Below are 26,566 nucleotides of genomic sequence, written 5' to 3' on the forward strand. Positions count from 1 at the left end.
TATCCTTTAACACACTGACACACTCTGTCACTCTGGTTGGCCTCTTATGATGCTGCTGTCTTTTAATATATGATTATTTCTCAGCCGCTAGTTCGTTCCTCGCAGACTCTTCAGTCTCATCAGCCTCACCCTTCCATCAGTCCCCTGCAGTCAACGCATCAGCCTCCAGCACACTTCCAGTGTCTGACTCCATATGATATTGTCCTGATGCTGTAAGGGTGATGCCCCATGATCACAAAATGACCCCTCTAGAGTCTGAGTGCCAAGGACCTCATATTATGTCTGTCATTACCCCCATTATAACAATTTGCTTTCCTTTTTTCTCTTCTCTTAACTGAATAGCCCTGTCTTTAAGTATAACACAATGTAAAGTCCTTTTCCTGCACCATTTTAAGGCTTCAAAACAGGCATTTTTACTGTATGTGTTTGGAGAAATGACACAATAAATGGCCAAGAATTGTACTTTATAAACTCTGAATCTTGTGGTGCTTGAAGAAATACAGACTGGCTAAGCCGGCCAGGTTATATATATGCCTTTTTTGGAGCCCTTTTTTGCAATATTTATTCAAATGTCACTAGTTATTTAAACAAACCACTATCTGAGGATTATACAAGCAACCATAAAACACCCTTTATCTAGAGAGCCATTGAAGCACTATTTTTTTTTAAAGTGTTCAGAAAGACTGCATCAATGATATGTTATATATCTATATATCTATATAATATCAATATTGTTAACTTCAACCAAAGTCAATTTAAATAGCGGGCAAAAATGGGTTAATTGCCATGCATGTGGTGTTTGATATAGTTTACGTAATGTTCAATTTAAACTATTTTAGGCAGAAAAACGTATATTGACTAAAACCTTTTTTTACAATTTACTATAATTTAGAAAGGTTTTTGTGAGAAATCATTTCAAAAGTAAACTTCTTTTTCATTTTATATTTAAATTTGAAATGTTTGCACACAACATTATTAATTTATACATTTTTATCAATATTCTTTTCATTATGAATCCATTTATTTTATTGTATTTCCTTGAGGCTGGGGAAGATATCCAGCAGTTCAACATGCAAATGTTGTAATACAAGTAAGTATAAGTACAACATGGAAAGGGAAATAAAATACGTTTCATAGGAGGATGTGGAATCTTTTTCTCTCACAATCAAACAATCTATAATTTAGCTCTGGCCTTCACTCACAAAAAAACATTTTGTTGGAATTGGACACATTTTTCCAATCTCTATTGACTGACATGCAATGACTGGGACTGATGGAAGAATCTGAGAGGAACGAACTAGGAGTAGAGAAATAGTCCTATTTAAAAGACAGCATTGTCATAAGAGGCCAACAAGAGTCACAAGGGTTTGTCACTTTGCTGAAGGCCAGTCTCTAAAGACTTTCCAAGGTGTAAAAATGCTGCTGCCGGAGTACTGACTGGAAGTATTGCTGATAACATGTCTACCTATCCTCTTAAAATACTCTGTCCAACAATAAGTCTCATGAAGAAAGGTGTTTTAACGCTGATTCAAAATAGCAGAGAAACATGCATTCTTGTACTCAGGAGGGGACATTGACAGAGGATTAATCCAAAAGTACACAGTAAAAGTACTTCATAGTACTTGTGGGAGTAGTTTCACTAGTACTGAGCCCAACAGTGTCAATCTCACGAAGAACTAATGGCAAAAATCATTTTTTTCCCTCATCAAACTTAGCAGAAGTGGCTTGATTTTGTTCTCAGGAGGGGACATTGACAGAGGATTTTATTTTTAAACAACACACTAGAAGTACTTCATTGTATTGTGGTAGTAGGTGTAAGACTACTGAGTCCAGCAGTATCAATATAATTAAGAACTAATGGCAAAATTGTCTTTTTATCATTCATCAAAGATAGCAGAAAACATGCATTATGTACTATGGAGGGGACTTTGACAGAGGATTACTCAAAAAATACACAGTTAAAGTACTTCAATGTATTTCTGGTAGCAGTCAAACTAGTACCGAGTCCAACAGTATCAGTTTTATTAAGAACTTATGGTAACACATATTTCGTATCGATCATCAAATATAGCAGGACCATAGAGCAGGACAGGCTGATTTGAAAAAACAACGCGAGAGACGGCTGAGGTGACTGCAGTGCAGAATCACTGTAGCCTATAGTTTAAATCTCCTAACAATGTTGTCCATTTTAGACATAGGCTTATTATATTTACAGCCCTCAATACGTGTCTTGGCCGTTTTCGTTGTGATCGCTAAATTCACCTTGTTTCCCTTTGTTTATAATATTATCACCGTTCCTAGCACACGAGTGCTTTTGTTTTGAAATCACTTCCGTGAGTTTCGCCCCGCCCCTCGCTCCAACGACCATTAGACCATTTAGGCCCAATCCCAAACCACTCCCTCGACCCTACCCCTCCGTGGCGGAGTGAACTCCGTCTGTAGCCACACTCGCAGCTCAACGAGGGTTCCTCCTGTCAGATGGAGGGAGTAAATACAGCGGCAAGCTTTGGGACAAACTCCCCTCTCTCCGGCAGAAACAGGAAATGCCGTAACTGTATGTAACAACGGTTTCAAATCAGCATCTCTTAGACAAAAAATGTAAATTAAGAACTCAAATAAAACTCCAAACATCTTTCATTGTGTTACTTTTTTGTAAAGCTCTTTTAGTTTTAAACCTGATGTTTATAAGCTTCTTAGTTTTTGCAACAGTCTGTAAATATACACAACTTTATAATAAAATGCACACATTTACCTTTTTCTAGACTAAACACAGGTATGATCCTAAATTAAAAAAATATGAGGTTATCATGAGGTTGTTAACATCGCAATTTATCAGTGGATGTTTGCTGGAACTACTTGTAAACAGCGTGTTTCCTGACGGACACACACAGCGTGACTCCGGTCAGGTAGAGACCGGTCTCAAGTCAGCACCGATGCAGACTCGCTGTTTGAGGGCTTGATAGCCCACTCCCCCTCCACACTCGTTGGTTTGGAACAGCACTTAATGTGGCGGACCCTCCGCGCGAACGCGCAAACGGAGGGGTAGTGTGTAGGGGTAGGGTGTAGGGCGTGGTTTGGGATTGGGCCTCAGTAAGGTAAAAAGCAAAAAGCAAAAAGGCCTCTCAAACGCTCTTCCGTTTACGTGTTTAATAAAGAAAAACAATTGGACGGTAGATACACGGATTTATGGTTGTACTACATACAACACATCTCTTTGGAGGTTTAAATGCTTTTAAATGAACTAGGTTTACATATTTTTTTTGCATTTGCTGATAAATATTGTATATGAACAAAAACAAGAATAATTCCATAATCAAATACAAAACTGAAATGTAGAGGGTATGACCTGGAATGTTCCACCTGTTCAGTCCAGCGCGTATACAAAAATATGCACAAAAGCAAATTGCTATGAAATAATAAACCATCCCTGACACAAGATTAAACTGCACATCTTTTATCCGATGCTCATGAACGCAGCATATAGTTGTTGAAAGCAGCGGTAGCGACATCCTCAGGCTGTGTGTGTGAATCGCTCCCCGCTACGTGTCCCTGTCCCCGGGCTACATTAATAAATCCTGCTGCCTGCACCCCTCCTGCTCCAGGAGCAGACAGCGGTAACTCGGCCCTGAAGCAGCGGCTCTCCTCCTCCAGCAGCCCGGCCTAGACATGGGGGAAATCATCCAGCCACGGCGCATGTTCCTATGGAGCATGGCGGTCATCTATCTGGCTGCCTTTGTATCCCTCTACGTGCAACTACCAGGTGAGACCCACTACTCTGCAGCCTGTGTGGAAGCTAGCTCTCCTAACTTACTACTACTGTCTGTGTTAGCCTGTTAGCTCAGCTGGCAACTTGTATTCTCTTGGAGAGGAGGACGTTTCAGTGGGCTGTAGTCAGAAAGCGTTTCCTACTCCTGGCTAACTTTACGAGCTAACATCTGCAGAGAGACTGCAAAACGGATGTGAATACGCACACACGCACTAATGTAAAGTTTTACAGTAACCCGCTGTTTTATGACGCCCTTATGACGCCCTTATCAGTAGCCCAGCAGAAGTCCAGAAGACCTCGCCCTCGCCCCTGTGTTGAGACCATAGGTTGAGACCACACATACACCTGCAATAAGTCACAGTGTCAACATCATTTTCCGGTGCATAATTTTTAAATTAATTCATAACAATTACAGGAATAAATATATATTAATAAAAAAAAATGTACATTTTATTTTTTGTAATTTTATTTGGGTTGTAAACACACTTGCATGTAGAAAGCAGTCTATTGTTTATAAATACATTAAATGCTTTTATGCTGTCTGTTTTATAATAATTTTTCTATAATTCTTTAACATGGGAAGCACTAATTCTGAAGCTTGAAAAGTGGTATGTAAATAAAACTGTTAATATTATCTACTATACATTACTAGCTTGTCTGTACCGTGCAGGCATTGATCATGATTATATTTCTAAAAGATACAAGAAGGTTTATTTAACAAATACAAAAACAAATTAGCATCAACACATATTATTATTGTGAAATGGACCCACTGCAGAATGAGTACTTTTGCTTTTGGTACTTTAAGTATATTTTGATGCTAATACTTTTCTACTTTTACTTGAGTAACCTTTTGAATGCAGGACTTTTACTTGTAACAGAGTATTCCTACACTATGGTACTTTTACAATATCTGAGTATTTCTCCCACCTCTGCAAATGAATGAGTGAAAAAATGCAGTTCCTCCTTAAAAAGCAAAAGGGATCACAATGGTTTAAATTCCTAAGCTGTATATGTTGATTTAATTGTTGCTTCCCATGTTTATTGCTAGGTCTCTATGGTAATGAAGGGCTGCTGCCTGCGCGCTGGCAGCTAAAATACAGTGGTAAGTCTCTCTGGGAGCAGCTGCTGTCTTCCCCCAGCCTGCTGTGGTTTGGCCCTCAGCTCGGCGTGGACACTCACACCGCCATGGAGCTGCTGTGTCTTCTGGGGGCCGCACTGAGCTTCGCTGCAACGCTGGTGGAGTCTCTGCGAGACAGCGTGGTGTTTTTCTGCCTTTGGGCCCTGTACCTGTCCATGTACCAGGTGAGTTTACAGCGTTAACTGCACCCAGTCTTCTTTCACATGCATCTGTCAAGGTGTTCTCTCTTTCATCTGTCACTTCTGTTTCTCATTTCAGGTGGGCCAGGTTTTTCTCTACTTTCAATGGTGAGTGATGATTTATAGACAGTTTGGATAGATTACTTAGAAATGTAGTCATTTCAGAATACATATTACAAGTCATTTTGTTTTATTAGAAGCATTATTTAATACAAAACAAAAAAGGAATGATATCTCAATACTTCTGGATTTATTTTCGGATTACTTAAATTCAATCTTTGAAAAAATTGATGCAGCCACAAAAAGTTTTTCAATGAGAATAAAGTAAATGTTGCACATTCAGCATCCAATAAAAAAACCACATAGAAGACTTTGCTCTTGTAACTGACTTTTTTTATTTATTTGCAGAATCAAGACATAATCCAAAATGTTATAAAGTTATCCTTAATGTTATAACTATTATCTTATTACACACTTTTTCAGGTCTGTTTCTAGTTACATTTTTGCCTGCAATCTGTTAAAGATATCCCGATTTAGTAACTTGATTTACTTACCTCAATATTTATTTTTTGGTTATTAACACAATAGTGTTCTGAGTAGCAGCTGGCTAAAGAGATCCCAAGAAAGATTTAGCGGTTTACCGTTAAGTGTACGCCATCCTCAGTCCACTGTTAACATGCTTCTGCTGCTGTTCAGCAATACTGTATACAAACTAGAATGACAACAACTATTGCCTCTATATCTCCAATAATATAATAATTTATCCTTCCCACTGTCCAGGGACAACTTGCTCCTGGAGACAGGGTTCCTCTGTATCCTTGTGGCTCCACTGACGTTACTCAGAGGGTCGCGAGGGGTCAGAGAGCACGACCGCCTGACCTTCTGGCTGACCCGCTGGCTGCTCTTCAGGCTCATGTTTGCCTCTGGTGTGGTGAAGCTCATGTCCCGCTGCCCAACATGGTGGGGCCTTACCGGTATGTATAAGAGTCTGATGGAGTGAGGGTCTGTTTTTTGTTGTACTTGCATTGTAGCGAGTATGTGTAGAGCAGGGGTAGCCAACACGGTGCCCGCGGGCACTTGGTCGCCCGCAGAGGCAACGTGAGTCGCCCGCGGGGCATGTTCTAAAAATAGCTCGCCAAGCAAATCCAAAATGTATAAAATACACAAAACAAAAAAGGAAATGTAATTAAAAGAATCTACCCTATGCATAAACGAAACCTAAATCATAGCGAACTCTATCTACTTACTACAACTCTATATCTATCTAACACCCCTCCTGCCCCCACCCCCAAAATTAATATCTACCAATCACGTTCTTGCTTGATTTGCGGGACCAGCGTTGCAGTCTGGAAGAAAAGCAATGTGGCACCTCCCCGCTGATTTCCCTTCTGGCAGAATCTACACAACACATCAGCCCCATTGAACAGCCTATCATGCCAGCCTATACAACACATGGGGGGCAGAGTTTTACTCTGTGTGTTGCAACTTGCATATCTTTATTGCACTTGACGCACACACGCATGACGTAATTTCCACCTGGGACAGGGGGGAAATGTCCCCGCTCTTTTCGAAATCCCGTTTGTGCCCCCCACTTTAAAAATATGTTTATTATTATTTTTTAACGCAAGCCGTCGATCGCCACGGAGGAGCTCACAGCCTCTGTGAGCGAGCGAGAGAGAGAGAGAGCGAGAGAGCGAGAGAGCTAGGGAGGGAGAGGGGGAGGGAGCGAGAGAGCTGGGGGGGAGGGAGGGAGGGAGAGAGAGAGAGCTAGGGAGTGCATACCTTTATCTATTTAATATAGATAAAGTAAGAAATCATTCCAATGTGTACTATAGGACAGTAACAAAAATCAAAAAACAGTTTGAAAGGGGAGTGATCAGTAAAATAAGCATACATAAAAAGAAAAAATGCTAGGTAACATAAGATAAGAATAAACCAGTTTAAATTATTTGTTATTGGTTGTGATCATATTCTAAAGATGTTTGGATTATTGAAAAGTATACAGCTCTCTTTCATCTGAGTGTTGAGAGCTGTATCCATCAATTCATCTGGTGCTCAAAGTGCTCCAGATTGATGCATTTCACTTCAACATTAAAAAATAATCTTCCTGGGGGTGCATGCCCCCCGACCCCCCTAGAGGAGGTGAGGACCCCCCTGGAGGAGGTGAGGCCCGTCCACCCCCAAATAAAGCAGGTTAAAATAATTAGATTGCATACATGTTCTTTTAGTAAACACTGACCCAAACAGCAAACAAAGGTTAAAGGTCAGCATATCATAATGTTAAAATGTGCTAAATATATACACTGCAAAAAAAGAAAAGAAAAGAGGAGTAAAAGTAGCCCCCGACTTGTTTTATTTTTTAAAAGTAGCCCTCACCCTAAAAAAGGTTGGTGACCCCTGGTGTAGAGGGTATTGGAACTGCGACAAACGATTAATTGATGAATAATCTGGTCTAAACAATGACAACAAATTGTGATAAACGTTCATAAAAGTTTTCCAACTCTAAGGATATAAATGTTTTGTTTTTCCAGTACTAAACCCAAAGATTTTCAGTTTAATATGAAAAAGATTGAGATTAATAAGGAAATCTTCATCTTTGATTGGGTGAAAACAGCATTTTATGCATAATAATCAAATATCCTAATATCTGGCGATATATTTTTCTGTCAATCTGTCTGTCTTGTCAGTTTTTTGACTAATCATTGCATCTCCAGACGATATTACGACAATTTGAAAACTATATTTGGACTTTTTCCGATTTAAAACTGACTACAGCGCGTTCAAATGATACAGCATTGTTTTTTTCTCAGGTAAAGAGTTTTTGTTTGTGTGTGTTGAGCAGCTCTGACGTATCACTACGAGACGCAGTGTCTCCCCACCTCGCTGGCCTGGTTTGCCCACCAGCTGCCAGTGTGGTGGCAGAAGCTGAGTGTGGTGGGGACCTTCGTCATAGAGATCGTTGTACCGCTGCTCTTCTTCAGTCCTCAGCGCAGACTCCGGATCGGGGCTTTTTACTTGCAGGTAGGTAAAAAAGGGTGTGCTATCACAAACTGAAATCTGAAATGAGCGTCGGTTTGCCTCTAAAGCATTGTGCTTTATTAAAAGATATTGTACTCCTCTCAAGTAGCTGCTTGGTTTGTGCTGCAGAATAAATTATTCATTGATCTGGATTTATTTTTTCTTTTGAAGGTGTTTCTCCAAGTGCTCATAATTTTGACCGGCAACTACAATTTCTTCAACCTGCTGACTTTGGCTCTCTGTCTGTCGCTGCTGGACGACCAGCATGTAAACTTCTGGCTACGCAAGGCAGACAAGATCAGCAACAATGGTATGATAAACATAACAGCTCATATAATTTCATTAGTTGTTTATCCATTCTGCCAAAGTTCTCTCACCACAGCTTCCTCACGCTCTCTCTTTGATCTGCTCAGACTCCAGGCTGTGTTCCTGGCTGTGTTACCTGCTGGAGCTGGCAGTCTGGTCTCTCATGATCTTCGGAGCAGTTGTATGCTTTGACCTGAAGTTGGACTCAACAAAGAAGGGCATCACCTCCAAGACAGGTAGGTGTCATTTTCAATAGGAGTAATTCATTTAATTCTGCTGTCCTTTGTTAACACTTTTGTCCTTGCAGCTTTCACATACCACCAGTTTAACCAGTTTCTGCAAACGGTCACCATCCCCTTTATCTGGATCGGTGTCCTCTCTCTCACCTGGGAGATGGTCACAGCCATGTTCAGGTAGGACTCTGTGTGTGTGTATATATTCTTGATTTATATCGCGTATTGACCAAATATAACATAGGCAATTCATTTGTTTTTCCAGGTGTGCATGTGTCTCCGGTTTCCTGAAGAGGTTTTGGGGAACTCTGCAGTGGTCTGTGTTTGCTGCTGCCACTGCAGCTATGTTCACCGTCAGTCTGGTAGGTGTTGTTGGAAACTCATCAATAGGCGCTTTCACACCGGAGTACTTTTCCCAGTATAGTTCCGATAGTTCTTGAAATTTTGCGTTCACACCAAAAAAATCCGGAACTAGAACTTAGTTAATGAGAACCTTTTCACCCCCTTTTTAGTCCCTGCTAGAGAGCAGGTACTTTCATGGGAGAAAAAGGTTCCCATTTCTGATTGGCGGGGCGAATTGCAAACCACGCCCCGTAAAACTCGGAAAAGTTTTGTGAAGCCGCCATTGTATTTGCTGGCATTAGCATTATTAGCATTAGCATTAGCCCAGCGCACCAACGAAGAGAGACTAACTTATGGCAACACAAAAAAAAACATTGGAGCGGTGGAGATGAGGAGGTGTCGGCCAGTCCCCAACTCCGGGGACTTCCGGCCGGGGACTTCGGGTGGCAGTATACGCCGTGAAGTTGTTTGCGGCCTGCCAGTAAACCCAAAGCAGCAGAAGAAGAAGAAGTGACGTCAGCGGCTTCATTTGCCTAATCCTCCCTCAGGGACTTATTCCGTTGTGAACGCGATTTGCTCTTTAGTTCATCAGAGTTGTGATGAACTAAGTACTGGGAACTAAGTACGGCAAAGTACTTGGTGGGAAAGCGCCTAATGGTGGAAATTCATATCATAAGAAAATGAAAAAAAATCAATCAAAATTGTATTTAATCAGAAAATGTTGTGCTTCCTGGCATTTGATTATCGCACTTGTCCATATTACAATTTATTGTGCAGCCCTTATTCCTTCCAACCTGGTTGCTGTCACTACTTATGTTGACTTTTTTTCTCGGTCCCAGGTGCCATACAGCTATATAGAGTACGACTCTCACGGCAAGCTGTGGCCCGGGGTGCGTCGGGCCTACGACCTGGTGGATCGCTTCCAGCTGGTCAACTCTTACGGCCTTTTCAGAAGGATGACCGGGGTCAGCGGGCGGCCGGAGGTCGTCATCGAGGGAAGCAACGACGCAGTCTCCTGGACGGTGAGAGGAAGAAATTCTCATTGGCGATGGTTTTAATAGGATCTAAATATGGCTGTTAAGGATGTCCAGAGTTGATCGACAACGAATCAATTGGGCAATTAAAAGTAAAATAATCATCATAAAAAACAATTTTTAAAATTATTTAAATAACTTATTTTAAAAGTATTTTTTTTTCATGCAAAAATGGCAGGAATGCTGTTTTCAGCTTCTCAAATATGGAGACTTCCTGCTTTCCTTTTGTTTAATTCGTATATAGGTAAATATCTTTGGGTTTTGGATTGAAATGTTGGACTTCAAGAAGCTGCAATGGACATTTTTCTCTATTTTATGAAAACATTTTTAGACCATACCATTCATTGAGATAATAGTTTGCCTAATGATGACAGGCCTGCTCTGCTTTTTTCTTTTATTTAACGAGTATGAGAGGTCCCCAGTTTTCACAATCTGTAACTGTATAGTATAACCATTGAGGCAGTACTGGACAGCAAGAGTTATTCCTATCAGTATGTTCCTTTTCTTTTCAGGAGATTGAGTTTATGTACAAGCCAGGCAACCTAAGTGCCCCCCCGGCTGTGGTGACTCCTCACCAGCCGCGGTTGGACTGGCAGATGTGGTTTGCTGCCCTCGGGGATCAAACACAGGCTCCATGGTTCACCAGCCTCATGTACCGCTTGCTGCAGGGCAAGAGAGATGGTATGCTGTTATTCTCTGTTTCCTATCATTCTTTGATTTCATTAAAGGGAAATACAACTGATTGGGTGATGGACAAAAAACAACACAGCTTGCATGGCTTTTTTTGGGTTAAAACTTGTGCGAATGCTTACATTTTTGTACAACACATAATAGGAGATCACATCACTGTTGTGATAAGAAATGAATCCAGCCCTGGATCTTTGCATCGCTGTGCTCACACTAATGCCTTGCCAGGGTTCATTCAAAAAGATGTTTCTTACGATTTGTAAAAATGTTTGAAACATCTCTTTGCACCCAAGTTGTGCTAACAAGAAAGACTGCAGACAGAAATACACACACTTCTGCGGCATCTTTACTTTGATGACATCTGAATAAAAGTCAACGGTAACTATTTTTCATAAAATGACAGTACATCTTAGAGTTGTTATTGTGGGACACAGCCCAACTTTGTTACAATGTTGTTGGACCAGGACTACATGTACGCTGTGCACAGTGTAGAAAATGTTCTCTACTCTAAATGATTCAATGTTAAATTAGCAATACAATGAAGGCAGTGTTTGTTGGTTTTCAGGAACAAGCTGATCTCAAAGCTTTGTTTTCTGTTGTGCAGTGATAGAGTTGATCCAGACGGACGTATCACAGTATCCGTTCCACCAGGAGCCCCCCGCCTACCTCCGAGCGCACCGCTACAGATACTGGTTTACTGAACCCAAGGCTGACGGGTCAGTGCTCTCTCTCTCTCTCTCGCTCTCTCTTGCTCTCTGAAGAAATCTTGATTGTTTTCAGCTCTGAAATGACATGCTGAAAGCGCACATTAAAAACGTTACTGCCAAACTCAAAGTCAATAAACATTGTTTAATAAATTCTTCATCCACAACATTTTTTATTATGTAGGCAATTTTAGTTATTTATTATTTTTACTGTGCGAATACTTCCTGAAAACCTCAGGATATTTACTTTCTTTGGCTGCTCTTTGTTGGCAGATCCTACCCAGAGCGTTGGTGGAGGCGGGTCTATGATGAGGAATTCTATCCCACGGTGCACTTGGGCAACACCTTCCTGGAAACCATGCTCACTCAGTATGGACTCAAGGTAAATGTATCTCAAAAACATATTTTTAGTAATATGGAAAACAAAAATGTTTGTCAGTTGTAGGGTTGCACATTTTAGCAAATAATTACTAATAGCATTTATTTAGACTGATATTGCAATTAAGATATGATTCAAAATAATGGAGTAATTGATCATATTTCTCATTATCATGGAATATATATATTAAAATATTATGGAGTGACTTTGTAATGGAGATCTGTGCCAAACAAATACGTTTGTTAAGTTTGTTTAATATGATTTGTAGGCTTGGATTACATAAAACTTAATTTAAAATGGTATTTTTACACATGTTCTACGTTTTACCAAACATTGTGCTTTCTGCCATTTGATTATTTTAATGGTCCATATTGCGATTGAATTTAAATTGGAATTAAATGTGCAGCCCTAGTGGGCAGTGCATGTTACATTCCCAGTCTTAAATCTTTTGAACTCTTATTAATATTCTTCTCTTTTGTCTGTAGGACAAATCTCCTCCGCGTCGGTTGCCTAACACCCCTGTGGCCAAGGCGGTGCGGTGGGTGCGCTCTCAGGTCAGAGGAGTTCCTGCCCCCGTGCTCATCTGGACCCTCATCGCCTGCAGCGCCGCCACCCTCTGTCTGCTCCACGGACTGAAGAGCAGGAACAAACACACGGAAAGAACAGCTGGCACTCAGAAGGAAGCTACGACCGATCTGACAGCAAATGCACCGGACGGCGCTCCAGACACGGGTGGGAAGTCAGATGAAGAGCAGGAAGCAGAAGAGGAGGAGGAGGAGGAGGAGGAGGAGGAAGAGGAAGAGGAAGATGGAGGGGACTGTGAAGATGAGGTGGAGGACTGCGAAGGAGAGGAGAAAGACCGTGTTTGGGGACGACAAAGAGGAGGAAGACGGGATGGAAACAGAGGAGATCCTTGAAAAGAGGAAGTTTTAAAAAGAAGATGCTTATCCCATGATGAACTTTTATCACCGTCTGCCTTTTATAAATGTTACGAAAATGACCAAAGAAGGTATATGTGTATATTTGTAATTCCTGATCAGCCATTTATGGAACAAATCTCCCATCTACACCTTACTGATTTTCATGTTCCTTATATCAGTCTGTTCACAATCACTTAATTCAGCAGATCAAGATGTTTATATTTTTGAAAGAAAAGAGAACAATTTAAATATAAGCCGTCTTCTGTTCCACTCATTAAGAGAGTAGTGGTTGCTCGTGTTGCTCTTTGTGTGTGTTGTTGCACTTGTATGTTAATTCAGGTGTGTGTTTGCAGGTGTTATTTTTGTTTGTCACTGTGATCTTTTGCTCTATCAACTACACTCCACTTTTATTCCCCTGACATAAATTCCTCAAATGTATCAATGTACGAAATGAATCTCCAGACAAATTGATGTAGTTTGTTTTTAAATGTTTTTTTATTGCATATTAAAGAATAATTAAAAAAAGGAATTCTGTACATATTTATCTGAAAAATGCAAACATCAGTTTTATAAATATACTTATGTGTATAATTTGAATGCCACTATAAAATCTATATCATAAATTGTATAGGGTACAGGTGATTAATCCAGCTTCAGTGTTGTTAAAAGCAGTGATAGGACAAATCATTCTGAATTTCTCAAGTGTTCACTTTCTGTTTTTATATAGTGCTGCTGTTTAATTCTGTCTGTTTCACCACTTCAGTATTCCAGGGCAGTACTTGTCGATCAGAGACTGGTAGTACGGCTTCAGCTTGTCGACGTCGGGCAGCTCCGTGGTCTTTGTGTAAAGGTCAAATTGACTGTGGAGAGGATAGAAGATGCCGCTTCAGGTCGGACCAATGAGCAGGATAACATGCACAGGATAAAGGAAGATGCTCACTTGAACTCTTGGACCCAGGGCAGCATGCGCAGGTCTTTCTCGTTGCACAGGTGCATGTAGTCTCCGTGGGAGTGCCAGGGGTAGAATGAATGGAAGCGAATCATGTACAACCCCTGCAGGAAGACAGAAAAACAGTATCACTGCTGATGAGGTGAGAAAATATTTGCACCCTTTCTGTCTGCTTTAATTGTTTAATTCCCCAAAACATAACTTAAAGGTCGGGTAGGTAAGTTTGAGAAACCGGCTCGAGATACACTTTTTGTTATATTCCATGGAATGCTCTTAACATCCCGATAGCAATGAATATCTTAAGTGCTTTGACAAAAAATCCATAAAAAAATGTCATCTGTGGAAGCCATGGTACTGTAAAAAGTACGACCAATCATTTTAGCCGGCCCGGCTAAAATAACTGGATGGCCTACCTGCCTGTCAGCCTTCCATCTGTGCACAAACTTATCTCGTGCCCTCATTGGTCATGTGCGCGTTCGTGTGTGTTGGAGGAGGGGCTCTGTAAGGAAGTGGCAGATTTTTTCCGGCTGTGTATTTTCAAATTCTAGCGCACTCGAGCTGGTTTCTACAAAATTACCTACCCCACCTTTAAACAATCATTTCATGTTATAATATACTGACCTCCTCTGGGATGGAGCAGTTATTGAACTTCAAAACTCTGTAGAGATATTCTGAAGACAACAATGCAAGAGATCATAAACATTATTGAAGAAAAACAAGAACTTCAATGACTTCTGTTAAATGTTCTAGTAGATGTTTGTTTTGTGTGTTAGAGTGTCTCTAACCATCATGGCCCCAGGACATGTGGACTTTGTCGAGGCCACAGTTTGGCTCATAGATCCCGAACTCAGTACTAAATAGTTTTAAAAAAAAAGTAATTACTTAACAGAAAAATTCCCATTACTTCCAACAACAAGTCTTTAGGTGACGTCAATAATTGTAGAACTACAAGTTGTATTGATTTTGGTCGTTATTGCAGATAAATACAAAACATCATTGTGTTTTGGAAGGACTATGGACTACACATAAGGTTTAAAGGCAACCAAACAGAGGTCTCAAAAACCTGGCACAGAAAGTGTTGCAAAAGTATGGGAAACTTAAAATACACATCCTTGGCTTCAGGGGTAGACAATGTGCAGACTGATGATGTGAGATGACAATACTAACTTGTAGCGAGAATTCTTCTCATCCGGGTTATCCATGAAGCTGTTGTCCCTGAACACAATGGAGTTTTGATACTGGCAGCCCACTGGGAAGGTGTCGCCTACTACCGCCCACTGGAGAACACGCACACGCAAAGTATGAAATTAGGATTCATTAGGTTCGATGTATATTTTATAAAACATGTAGATAAGGTCAAGGGATTTCGTAATAATGACAATGGCTGCTTTGTGGTGAAGAAAAATATTGAAGACCCGTCACAGAAATAATTTGAGTTTTTGGGAAGACAGAACATTTCTTGGAAAAATGACATCACTTAAAAGATGACATTAAGGTACGAGATGAACTCTGGTTTAGCAGTGCGGTTGTTCAGAGTTGGAAATGATATACCAGACCATGTGTCTACCTGAGGAACATCCCAAAGAGCCATTGTCTTCCCAACATCATGGATCAGACCCACCAACTGGAACCAGTCTGGGGAGAGACAGTGAATACAGTTATCAAGTATGTTTTTGTACACAGTCTGTGTATTTTTGCTTCTCTCTCAGTATGGTACCGTTGTCTGGGTGTGCCTGACGGATGCCCTCAGCAGTCTGGAAGGCGTGGAAGGAGTTGGGGAAATCCACATCAGGATCAGACTCGTCCACCAGCTGGTCCAGAGACATGATGGCGTCCACCATCCCCAGCTTAGTGTGGCTGCAGCCCGTCCACACAGAGTTCTGCAAAGAGGTACGAGTCATAATAGTGCTGCAGAGGTTCAGTTTCTCCAACTACTACTAGAGCACCTAAAATAAACATTTTGAAAAAGCTTTATATTTATTTAGTTTTATTTGAGTATTATCCCAATGAATTTTCAAATGATATGTTATAAAAAGCTTCTGTAGATGGTTTACGTTTATTAAAACAGCTAGTGTCCATGTGCAACCAGAGAATACAATACAATACAATACAGCTTTATTTATAGAGCACTTTAAACCTCCAGACCAAAGTGCTGTACAGGCAGCAGTAACACAGCTCAGCTCACACACCATAAAACAAGTACAAGTAAAAACAATAGACAATTTAAAAGCAATAAAAGCAACGCTCTAAAAGATGTTAATACGCTAAGGAGAAGAGGTGGGTTTTAAGAAGCGATTTAAAAGCAGGCAGTGTGGCGGCCTGTCTGATGTGCAGGGGCAGATCGTTCCACAGTGTGGGAGCCGCTACAGAGAAGCAACGGCCCCCTCTGAGCTTTGACTTGGTTCTGGGCACATTCAGGAGCAGTTGATCCGCTGACCTGAGAGGGCGGTTGGGCGTGTAAGGGTGTAGCAGCTCAGAAAGATATGGTGGGGTCATGCCATTTAGGGATTTAAAAGTAAATAAAAGGATTTTGAAATTAATCCTAAAATGTATTGGCAGCCAGTGGAGCGAAGCCAAAATGGGGGAAATGTGGTCATATTTCCGTGTGCCAGTTAAAAGCCTTGCTGCGGCATTTTGCACCCGCTGCAGACGAGCGAGGGAGGACCCACTGACCCCCATGTAGAGAGAGTTACAGTAATCCAGCCGAGTGGTGACAAAGGCGTGGATTACTGTCTCAAACTGCTGTCTGGAGAGAAAAGGTTTTACTTTGGCTAGCTGCCTCAGGTGATAAAAGCTTGTTTTTACCACAGATTTAATCTGACTCTCAAGTTTTAGTTCACGGTCCATTTGAATGCCAAGGTTCGTAATGGTGGGCTTGGTGTACTGAGCCAGGGAACCCAGGTCTACAGAAGTGGTGCCAGTGGTGCTACCAAAAACCATTACTTCTGTTTTTCCTTCATTTAGTTTTAGGAAATTGCACGCCATCCAGGCCTTTATGTCCTCTAGTCTAGACACTTTAGCAGTGGGCTAATTGAGTAACCCTCCTTCTTTTTTAGTGGGACATACATCTGGCTATCATCGGCATTTATTAACAACTTTATTAATCCCGCAAGGGGCAATTGGTTATGAGCAGCAGTTTATGTCATGTACACAGGCAGGAACATACAGGAAGAAAACACACAGATACACCCGGGAGCACAGATGTGGATCATTCCAATTTACACTATAAATAGTTCATAGCATCACAATAATAAATAAATAAATAATCAATGCGATGCCGTGCTTTCTAAATATGGACCCAAGAGGGAGCAAATAGAGGGAGAATAGCAGGGGGCCTAATACTGAGCCCTGTGGGACCCCATACAGGAGTGGAGCAGAGGATGACTCGGAGTCACCAAGGCTGACAGAGAAAGTTCTGTCCTTCAGATATGACCTGAACCATTCCAGGGCTTTCCCCTCAATGCCCACCCACTTCTCCAAGCGAGAGATCAGGATCTCATGGTCGACTGTATCGAAGGCAGCAGTTAAATCAATAAGTAGAAGCACAGCGCAGTCCCCAGAGTCTCTGAGACCTTCACCTCAGAGAACAGGGTGACCTTTATTTGCTTAGTCTGATAAGATCAATCAGTCATAACAGAATTGCACAAAATACAAAATCAGTACATTTCTGATTTTTGACAGAGAAAAAAATAAATTGCGGCAACGTTACAACTTCTGTTTTTGCTCCTGATTTACTCACCATTTGATTAACAAACTCCACCGTCTGTTGAGTGTGCATCAGCTTATATGTGTTGAACACACGATCAATTAGATCTCCACTCTGAAACACAGACAGACACACAGACAGACACACAGACACACACACACACACACACACACACACACACACACACACACACACACACACACACACACACACACACACACACACACACACACACACACACACACACACACACACACACACACACACAATTACATTTTCACTATCTCGGTTTATTAAACAGTTTTTCGGTACATTTACATACAATTATTTGTTTGGTTGGCAATTTCTGCATTACTTCATTAATGGAGATTCAGCTCTTTTAAAAAAACACTTAGTGATTTTGTGGATCAATGTTCAACATTTAGTTCTTCAAACTTCTGGCCAACAGAGCAAATTAGGGATTATGCTCTGCTAATACAAACAGACTCAACTGAATATCTCTGTCTCTTTTTAGCCTCTTGTTTTATTAACCCATTTCGTGCATGTCAAAATAATTAATTCGATCATTTGACCATAAATGAATGCAGTATTGAATAACTATCATGTTCTCAAGGGGAGATATAGATGCTTACCTCAAAGTTTCTGTAGCCTTCCTTCTCTTTGGTTTCATTTGTCTTCAAATTCGGCCGATATGCCAGGGACGGATCTGGACCCTGAGAGCAGAGAAACAGAGAGCAGGAAACATTTTTAGGTTTTACAAAAATAGAAAAACACATATGCTTTCAACATAATATGAAGTAGTAAATGAGTAAAAGTAAGAAGAGGGTCATTAAATATATTCTAAAAAGTAGTGATAAAATGGAAAGCATATCCTCTGTGTGTATTCAGCCAAACATACCATGTTGATGACCCTCATGGCTGACAGATGATGTGTTGTGGTGTGTTGTTCCTCCTGCCTGTATATATCCTGCCGCTTTAAACGCTAATAGCATAAAGTGTACACTAGGGTCTGGTCACACTTTAACTAAGGCTATCTTAATGGGGTACACCCTGCTGAACCTTGGCCCTGAGGACGTGTGTGTGTGTGTGTGTGTGTGTGTGTGTGTGTGTGTGTGTGTGTGTGTGTGTGTGTGTGTGTATTACCTGTTTGTACTGATCTAGGATGACTCAGTAATTTTTTCTTCTTTTTTTCATAACCTTCACATTTGTTCAAACAGTACATGTATCATGTTTACCTGTATTAACACACATAACAAGAAACTCACACACATATACATAACAACAACAAAGCTTTCTTGGTTTTAGTTTTAGTGCTGGGTATTGACCCCATTACATAACACATACTGTACAACAGGATTGTACTGGAGTTCATTTCAAATGCCCAGGTTCATTGCCTAAATTGATTAGGAGGAAATCTGTTCTGTTTGTCTGACCAGAGGTTAAATTGACCAAAGTGTTGAAACAAGCCACAGTTGACAGCAAGTAAGGAACATTTGTTGACACCTGCCAATTGTAGCCATATTAGAACATTTAAAGTTACACACATTAGCTATCTAGTGGACGAAGTTTGTCCCAACTCTCAAATCTGATTGGCCACAACAAACCATCACATGTTTTACTTAAAAGGGCGCAGATTTTACAATTTAAAAATATGTTTGATATCTAGATTTGGAGAGTACTACTGTAAAAAGCCTTTTTGTGACTCACTTGAAAATAAAAATAAATGAAAGAATCCCACTTTGAGTTTGGAGACCACAGATCTATAACAAAGCATGTGCATACTGGAGGTGTCGAGTTTGAAAGATGTGCAACAATTACATTAAACCCTAATCTCTATGAACAGGTTGATTAAAATGCAGAGCAGCAAGCAACCTGTATAGTATAACCACCTCTTACTCAAAGCGGCAACGGCCTAAATGATGTATAACCTTAAACCTAAATATAGTTATAACTGATGAGTTTTTTTTTAGCAGTTTTAGGATCCCCAGCTCTGGTTATGTATGTATGTGGTTGTGATTGTGTGTGTGATTGTGTGTGTGTGTGTGTGTGTGTGTGTGTGTGTGTGTGTGTGTGTGTGTGTGTGTGTGTGTGTGTGTGTGTGTGTGTGTGTGTGTGACAGATACGACATGTGAAAGTTTGACTGGAGTTTAATTCAACATTGCTACTAATATAAAAACAAAGTATTAGCTGAAAGCCAAACATAAGGTGCACAAAAAGACACTTGTACCTTATCAGGCTGCTCACATGAACATGAAGTTAGTGGAATATTTACAGCAAAAATGATCTCATTAAGTTAAGCTTAAATAACATATTTTGAAAAATTCAAGTCATACTGAATGTAAAGGAGAAAAAAGTGCTTTCATGCATTCCTATTAGCATTTAACTATTGACACTGTTATGCTTAACTTACGCACAAAGAAAAGACTATAAGGTTTAAATAACACTTAGATTCACAGTGATAATTAATGTGGATAGTTTGAAGGCACAACATTGCAAGGCCTAACACATGATTGAAAAATTTAAGGCGGAAGAAAATACTTTGAAGTGGCAAAAATCATAATGATGCACCATACAGATAATGCTTTTACACGCTAAGAGACAATCTATCTTCTAAGAAGCGCCCGACGATAATGGATTAGGGTTAGTGGTTATTTTGGCTAATTGTCTGCTCTGTGGGGTTTTGGGTGAAGGGTTAACAGTGTTTGATTGGAGGTTATTCTGGGTTTATGTTTGCACTACAGTACATCTACTTGTTAGCAGAAGCAGATGAAGGTGCTTTTGAGAGGCAGGGTGGATTAGCTCTGAGCTCAAGTAGCTTCAGATCAGCAGGATCACCAATGATGACGATAGTAGCCATTAGTCATGTAGGCCAGTTTGAAAGAGGCTTCTGTCATTCACAGTTGTCCTTGTTAACATATAAAGTGTCCAAATCAATGGTCTGTCATCAATACTAAAACTCCTAGGACTAGTTTCAATACATTTAGGCCCCGTCCACACGGAGACGAAAACGAACCGAGGTCGATATCAAAAAAGTATTCCGTCCACGCGGAATCGGCACAAGAAACGTGTTCGTCCACACGAGACCGCTCGACCCGCTGGAGACGCTGTAGTACATATGCCGGGCCTGTAAGTGGCGCTGTACTTCCGCCACAAAATACACCAAAAGCAGCGAATAAGACCCCCGAGCATGGTTGCCATGGTTGCCTGGTTGCCCTTCTGGTTATTCTCCGCGGTGGATTTAGCTGCTCAATCCATCACGGAGAACTACATTTGAGCAACATGTATTTCATGTAGTTCTCCATGTCCACTTGTTGCTGATGGTTGTGGTAGAGGAGCTGTAGATTTTGCACTAACATCTGTAGCATGGTCAGTAGCGTCTGGAGCACGAACGCAACCCTGTGATCCGCCATTTGGTTGGTTGTTGTTGTTGGCGAAACGCATCAGCAACGACGCGGGTGGCGCGAGGGTGAGCGGGAGAGGCGGGGCTATGATCGTTTAGGGCGTACATACGGTGCCGCAAGCGCTATGTTACCAGACCTTCCCACTTTGGGATTCGTTATCGTTTGAGGGCTCCGTTTCTGCGGTTCCGTTACGGCCTCGTGTGGACGAACCGTCCATACGATAAAGAACTATAGTGGATAACACCTGTTTCCGTGTGGAAGGGGCCTTAATTTGCGATATTGACTGATAACGCTGTGAAAATCTCCCAATCACACTGGCTCACACCTCCATGACACAAGAGGTCGTCATGTTAGACAAAAGAGATAATGTATCTCCTGAATCAAACTAACGTGCCAGAACTCTTACTGGATTATCGAAACATGTTTTTATCTTATCTTTATATGACCAATGCTCCTATTGCATATTGGGACTGGTGCGTTTTATCGATAATCTGACCTATTCTCTCATACACCAAATACATGTCACTGACCCTATTTTAACCGACATTCATAAATTGAATCTGAAAACTGTAAACTGTGGGGATACTCTTGAGAGTCTACAACCTGCAAGTTTCACTGAGAGAGTTATGTTGTCTTAATATTAATAACCACAAAAAAAACATAATATACTTTTGCTACTAAGCAGCCAACATATTCCTTTTGCTTTCTACCATTATCTTGAAGGCAACGACTTTTTGTTACTCAACACAAATAACATAAACCAGCCAGCAATTATGTTCACAGCACAATTAAGAAAACAATTGCTGAATTACATTTCTAGGAGGCAGGGTTGAAAGAACTCAAATGAAATATGTATTTGCAGCCAGGCTATAATAGCCAATGTTTAACGATAAAGTTGTGAGTACATTGGAGGAGTGGTGTTAGCCGTAGCTGTGAGGACTGCGAGGGTTAATGGGGGAGGAGTCTTCCCTCCCGCTCTGTCCAATCAGCTGGTAGAGACGGTGGCTGAGGTTCTGAACCTGACAGGTGCCCAGGACGCACCCCACCCTCATCAGATGGCCGTGGCTTTTCGAGCCACCACTGTTGGCGTGGCGACGACCCCGTGACCCTCGCTGCCAGGCCGGCGCTTCCCATGGCACACTGTCTCTTTGGTCAAGCAACGGGTCGGACCACCTCGGCGGGGGGTCTTTGTGCAGCAGGGCCCTCCAGATGAAATGCCTGTCTCCCTCGGTGATGTGGTTGTCAACGGCAGCAGAAATATCAGACGTAGTCGGCACGATGGCGGAGCCGGAGGACTTTTGGTATTTAGAGGTTCTCGATAAACTCAACCTGAAATACAGAGAAAGAGAGAGAGAATGTTTAGATGCAATCCAATAAAAGTACTTTGTATACACACACACACACACACACACACACACACACACACACACACACACACACACACACACACACACACACACACACACACACACACACACACACACACACACACACACACACACACACACACACACACACACACACACACACACACACACACACACACACACACACACACACACACACACACACACACACACACACACACACACACACACACACACACACACAGCAGTCAACTGAAATGCCTCACAGGAAGTCAGGCTTGTACTGCAACAATGTCCACTGTCGACTAACGAGAGGATTGAGTAAGGTTTCTGAAAAGTTTAAAGTGTACTTCTACAGCTCACTTTTCCAGCCTTTGGTGGTCTTATTTCCCATTTGTGATCATTTTATTTATGTCTCCTATATGGTATATTTGAAACACTTCAAAATAGCTGAAACATTTTTTTTTACGTGAACATCTGATCACATACTGTATAGGGTAATTCCAGCAACATGACAGATGTCAGGAGTTGGTGAATACCAAAAACAAGAGAGTCAATATTGGACTTGCCAGGTAACCAGAAACACAACGATAACAGAGTGATAGTGTTGTTCAATGTGAAAAACAGTTTGAAGGTAAGGGCACTGGACTTTGGGTACAAAAGTAAACAAGTGTATTTCCTTCCTTAGTTTTCTATTAACACTTGAGACAACTAAGTACTGCTTACTCATCTTCACTTGCAAATATAGTTAAAGAGTGATGAGCTGATTCTTTTGCGTCTTTTAGTCAATAATTGACATTTTAAGCAGTCTAAATTTGCCACTAAAATGGTTTTATTTACAGTTAATCAACAACAGTAATCAGTAACAGCAGACACATCTTACAACAGGGGAGGGTGAGGGCATGAAAGAAACACAGAGCACAGTGGATGGTGGTGGGAGGCTCCACCCCTCCTCCTGAGTGTTTGAAGTATTTTCTTTTCTACCTCCCTGCTGTCTAGTCTTTTTTTCACACGCACGCACGCACGCAGACAGACAGACAGACAGACAGACAGACAGACAGACAGACACACACGGTACAATGTTGGTTGGTGGGGCATTAGGGGGGCACACGTGCAAGGGACATGTGACTGCCTGTGAACAAACGAGATTTACTTTTGAGACATGCTCAGTACACTTGTCTAGAACATGCATCTCCCACATGTGAATGCTCAGTTTTCCACTATCTGTATCTCTCTCCTACACTCAAAATGGTGACAGATGAGTTTTACAGTTTTTTTATACTTTGTATCTAGCAATACAAAATGCACTTTCTCAAAACTCTTTAAAAAAGGTATACATTACTCACATTCCCAAGCAGTGAATCTCACTTCTCCATTCTTAAAAAATGTTATGAAACACAAATGCAGAGATGTGATCCAGAAGTATTGTGTGTGTGTGTGTGTGTGTGTGTGTGGTGTGTGTGTGTGTGTGTGTGTGTGTGTGTGTGTGTGTGTGTGTGTGTGTGTGTGTGTGTGTGTGTGTGTGTGTGTGTGTGTGTGTGTGTGTGTGTGTGTGTGTGTGTGTGTGTGTGTGGTGGTCCAGGTCCAACCTGTGGGGAGTTTGAGGGCAAAAGGAGCTTCTCCAACATTCCTCCCAAGTTGGAGCACAGCATGGGGTTCTTCAGAGGGGAACTACACACACACACACACACACACACACACACACACACACACACACACACACACACACACACACACACACACACACACACACACACACACACACACACACACACACACACACACACACACACACACACACACACACACACACACACACACACACACACACACACACACACACACACACTTTCCTGTCGTAACTCTTAAAAACTACTTTGCGCATAGAAAACGTTTTGTCCCATCAGATCCCCTGATGTTTCACTCAACGTTAGTGTTCCTGGGTCTACTCATTATTTTCTCCTTCTCCTTTTCTCTCTATCTTTTCTAAATTAAAACAGGATCCTTTCACTTTTTTTCTCTCTGTCCTTTCATTTTTGTTTTCTCATGGCATTTTGCGAAGTGCAACAGCAGTATTATGTTACATCCATCAGTGTTGTATCACACTGAGATCCTACTCTTTCTCTTTGGCCAGCGACGTTTTGTCAATACCACCACTAAAATCTTCATACAGCTTTTTCTCAGGTATTGCAAAAAATAAAAAGTACTCTCTACTTTTGTTTGAGTTGTATGACATCTGTATGAGTTGTATGCAGATATGAACGCTTTCCGCTAAATCTCCCTCACCTCTTTCTGCCCTCCTGCTGATGAGAGGAATCGTCTCATTTGGCTTTTGGACCTTTCTCTCACATTAATGCCTGCCAGAAGGCAAGAGAAACACCTTTAATGTTCAACAGCTGCAGCCCTTCATCACAGGAGATGATTTGTATAATTGATGAAACTGCTCCTTATTTTTACTAGATTAGTCGATTGATTTTGTTCTTAAAAGGTTACAAATGCCAATAGTAAACTCCCATAGATCATGTCTCTTGTTTTGTTTGACCAAAAGACCAAAAACAAACAATATTCAATTTACAAAAACACAAAAAGAAAAAACAGCAAATCAATAAATAATGGATTTGTGATTAAGTGGACTTTTTCCATTACATTTAGCTTGATTTGAAACTTTGACAGCATCTCACATTTGTTTGTCACAAGTTTAGAACCTAAATATGCATAAAGTTAAATAAAGCAATAGTAATTATATGCTTTCTGAAATGTGACCCATTCATTACATGGAATAACACTGACTGAGGATAAACGTGTTTCAGTTTCATTTCTGTTTCACTGTAAAAACATCCCACTTCTCAATGTAAAAATGAATTACACTTTGCCAAAGCAAGCAACATTAACCTTCAACTAAAACAGCATTCACGCTTCAGTGTGTAAGTGGGCAGTGAGGAGTGGTACCTCTGTCTCTGATCCAGGGTCTGCAGAGTCAAAGCGCGGGTCTGGACCTCCAGAGGCAGGAGGCCGAGCAGCATCCACAGCCACGCCGGCTGCAGCCTACACATGGCGGCGCAGTGGAGACGCACCTTCCGGGAGGAGGCGGATCTCAGAAGACCAAGATGTTTTGTTTTTTTTAAGAGAAGAAATCCAGTGAAACCTCTATCGGAGTTGTCGAAGTTATTGCAAAGAAGTCAATGGTCCAGTTTGTATGAGTGACAGCATCACCATCTGGATTTTTTGCATCCTGTCTGCACACTTTCCTTCTCGCTTTAATGAAGAAACTCCGCTTTAACGGCGTGAAACCTCAGGAGCTCATTACGGCTCACATTGGGAGTCCTGAGTTCTCTCAATTATAAAGCCTGAGGGAGGAGTGGGAGGAGGGGGAGGAGTAGGAGCTGGCAAGCTTATTGTCTGTCCTCAACTCTACCTTAGCAAGAACTCACATCTCGGTTATAGAGGTAAAGTTTTCTACATTTCGCCATATATTCTTATCGTAAGGTCCTGGTGACCTTAAAGATGTCTTTATAGATTAGTTTATTAGATTTTGTTTTGGACCTTTATTGTGGCCGGAGTCATCTTGACACCAAATATTGCTGAATTAACACATTGAGTTCACATAAAAAAAACATCTGAGCCCCTCTGTTTTTCTTCACAATGGGGCTTTTCAAGGTCACATAATTTTTTTTATAAATCAGTTGGAAATTCTAAAACTTATTATTTTTAAAATAGCCTTTATATAAAAAGTGTGAAATATTGCTTACTTTTGTGTATAAATTACATAAATATGTAAGGCATACATACTCAAAACCAAGTTATATGTTAAAATAGACAGTATACCATTGTCATTCTTACATTTCCCTGCCATAGCCTATTTATTGGTAAAATTAATGAAAATCAAGGTAACCTTCAAGCTACAGAGGTTAAAATGATAGCCTGAAGGAACTTATTGAGACATTTAAGTGTGAGTGTGACCAGGACAACTGATTGGGAGCTAATAAATACAATTATCCATCAATAATTAGCTCACCGTAGAGCTTTGCAGACTGGAGATAAAAGAAGTGCCTTTCTTTATGGCTCCTGGTTCTGGCATTAAAGACTCCTGCCCAGCAGAAATCACATGTTCCATCTGAACAGTAACAGCTTTGTAAACTCTAGATATGCCCATTTGCCCTTTTTAAAAGAAATGCCCATTGAACAGAAAATGTTCTTGTGACATTTAAAAAGTTAACTGCTAAAACTGACATTTATCTTTACAACCTAACACAAGATCCAATATCAATAAAACTATAAATAAGGGATCCCTTCCAGGCACTCTTGTAGTTTATGAATGGATGTGGAGTGCCCTCTACATTACAGCTAGTTATTGAGGTGTGGATCACAGCGGTGTCACTGTACAAACGAATATCAAGTCTGCTTGATATTCTAATCAAACAGTACAAATCTTTG

General features: G+C 41.0%; 3 protein-coding genes across 3 annotated transcripts; 1 reads left to right on the top strand and 2 right to left on the bottom strand.

Moving 5' to 3' along the window:
• Positions 1-3,470: 3,470 nt before the first annotated feature.
• lmf2a (lipase maturation factor 2a) lies at positions 3,471-13,238 on the top strand. The gene is given in 15 exon segments (XM_034141682.1): positions 3,471-3,760; positions 4,818-5,071; positions 5,166-5,194; positions 5,867-6,060; positions 7,929-8,107; positions 8,276-8,414; positions 8,518-8,646; positions 8,718-8,823; positions 8,909-9,005; positions 9,825-10,007; positions 10,532-10,700; positions 11,311-11,422; positions 11,684-11,792; positions 12,275-12,655; positions 12,657-13,238. Coding segments are annotated over 15 exon segments (2,241 nt in total). The 5' UTR covers positions 3,471-3,666; the 3' UTR covers positions 12,723-13,238.
• Positions 13,183-18,371, bottom strand: miox (myo-inositol oxygenase). The gene is made up of 10 exons (XM_034141683.1): positions 18,263-18,371; positions 17,997-18,077; positions 17,398-17,478; positions 15,376-15,538; positions 15,226-15,293; positions 14,826-14,935; positions 14,444-14,511; positions 14,280-14,329; positions 13,650-13,762; positions 13,183-13,569 (listed from the first exon to the last, which is right to left on the bottom strand). Exons 1-10 carry the CDS (start codon positions 18,278-18,280, stop codon positions 13,461-13,463), a joined length of 861 nt encoding a protein of 286 aa, XP_033997574.1. The 5' UTR covers positions 18,281-18,371; the 3' UTR covers positions 13,183-13,460.
• A 2,161-nt stretch (positions 18,372-20,532) lies between these two features.
• On the bottom strand, positions 20,533-25,436 carry adm2b (adrenomedullin 2b). The gene is made up of 2 exons (XM_034141685.1): positions 25,082-25,436; positions 20,533-22,094 (listed from the first exon to the last, which is right to left on the bottom strand). The coding sequence occupies exons 1-2, from the start codon at positions 25,183-25,185 to the stop codon at positions 21,686-21,688; spliced, it is 513 nt and encodes a 170-aa protein (XP_033997576.1). The 5' UTR covers positions 25,186-25,436; the 3' UTR covers positions 20,533-21,685.
• Positions 25,437-26,566: the final 1,130 nt, after the last annotated feature.

This window comes from Trematomus bernacchii, unplaced genomic scaffold, assembly GCF_902827165.1.
Source record: "Trematomus bernacchii unplaced genomic scaffold, fTreBer1.1, whole genome shotgun sequence".
Lineage (NCBI taxonomy): Eukaryota > Metazoa > Chordata > Actinopteri > Perciformes > Nototheniidae > Trematomus > Trematomus bernacchii.

Coding starts and splice junctions, on each gene's coding strand:
- miox (XM_034141683.1), bottom strand. Junction 14,512..14,825: donor GAGAAGAATTCTCGCTACAA/GTTAGTATTGTC, acceptor AAAACTATTTAG/TACTGAGTTCGGGATCTATG. Junction 14,330..14,443: donor CATGTCCTGGGGCCATGATG/GTTAGAGACACT, acceptor TGTTGTCTTCAG/AATATCTCTACAGAGTTTTG.
- adm2b (XM_034141685.1), bottom strand. CDS start 25,185: ATGTGTAGGCTGCAGCCGGCGTGGCTGTGGATGCTGCTCGGCCTCCTG. Junction 22,095..25,081: donor ACCCTGGATCAGAGACAGAG/GTACCACTCCTC, acceptor TCTGTATTTCAG/GTTGAGTTTATCGAGAACCT.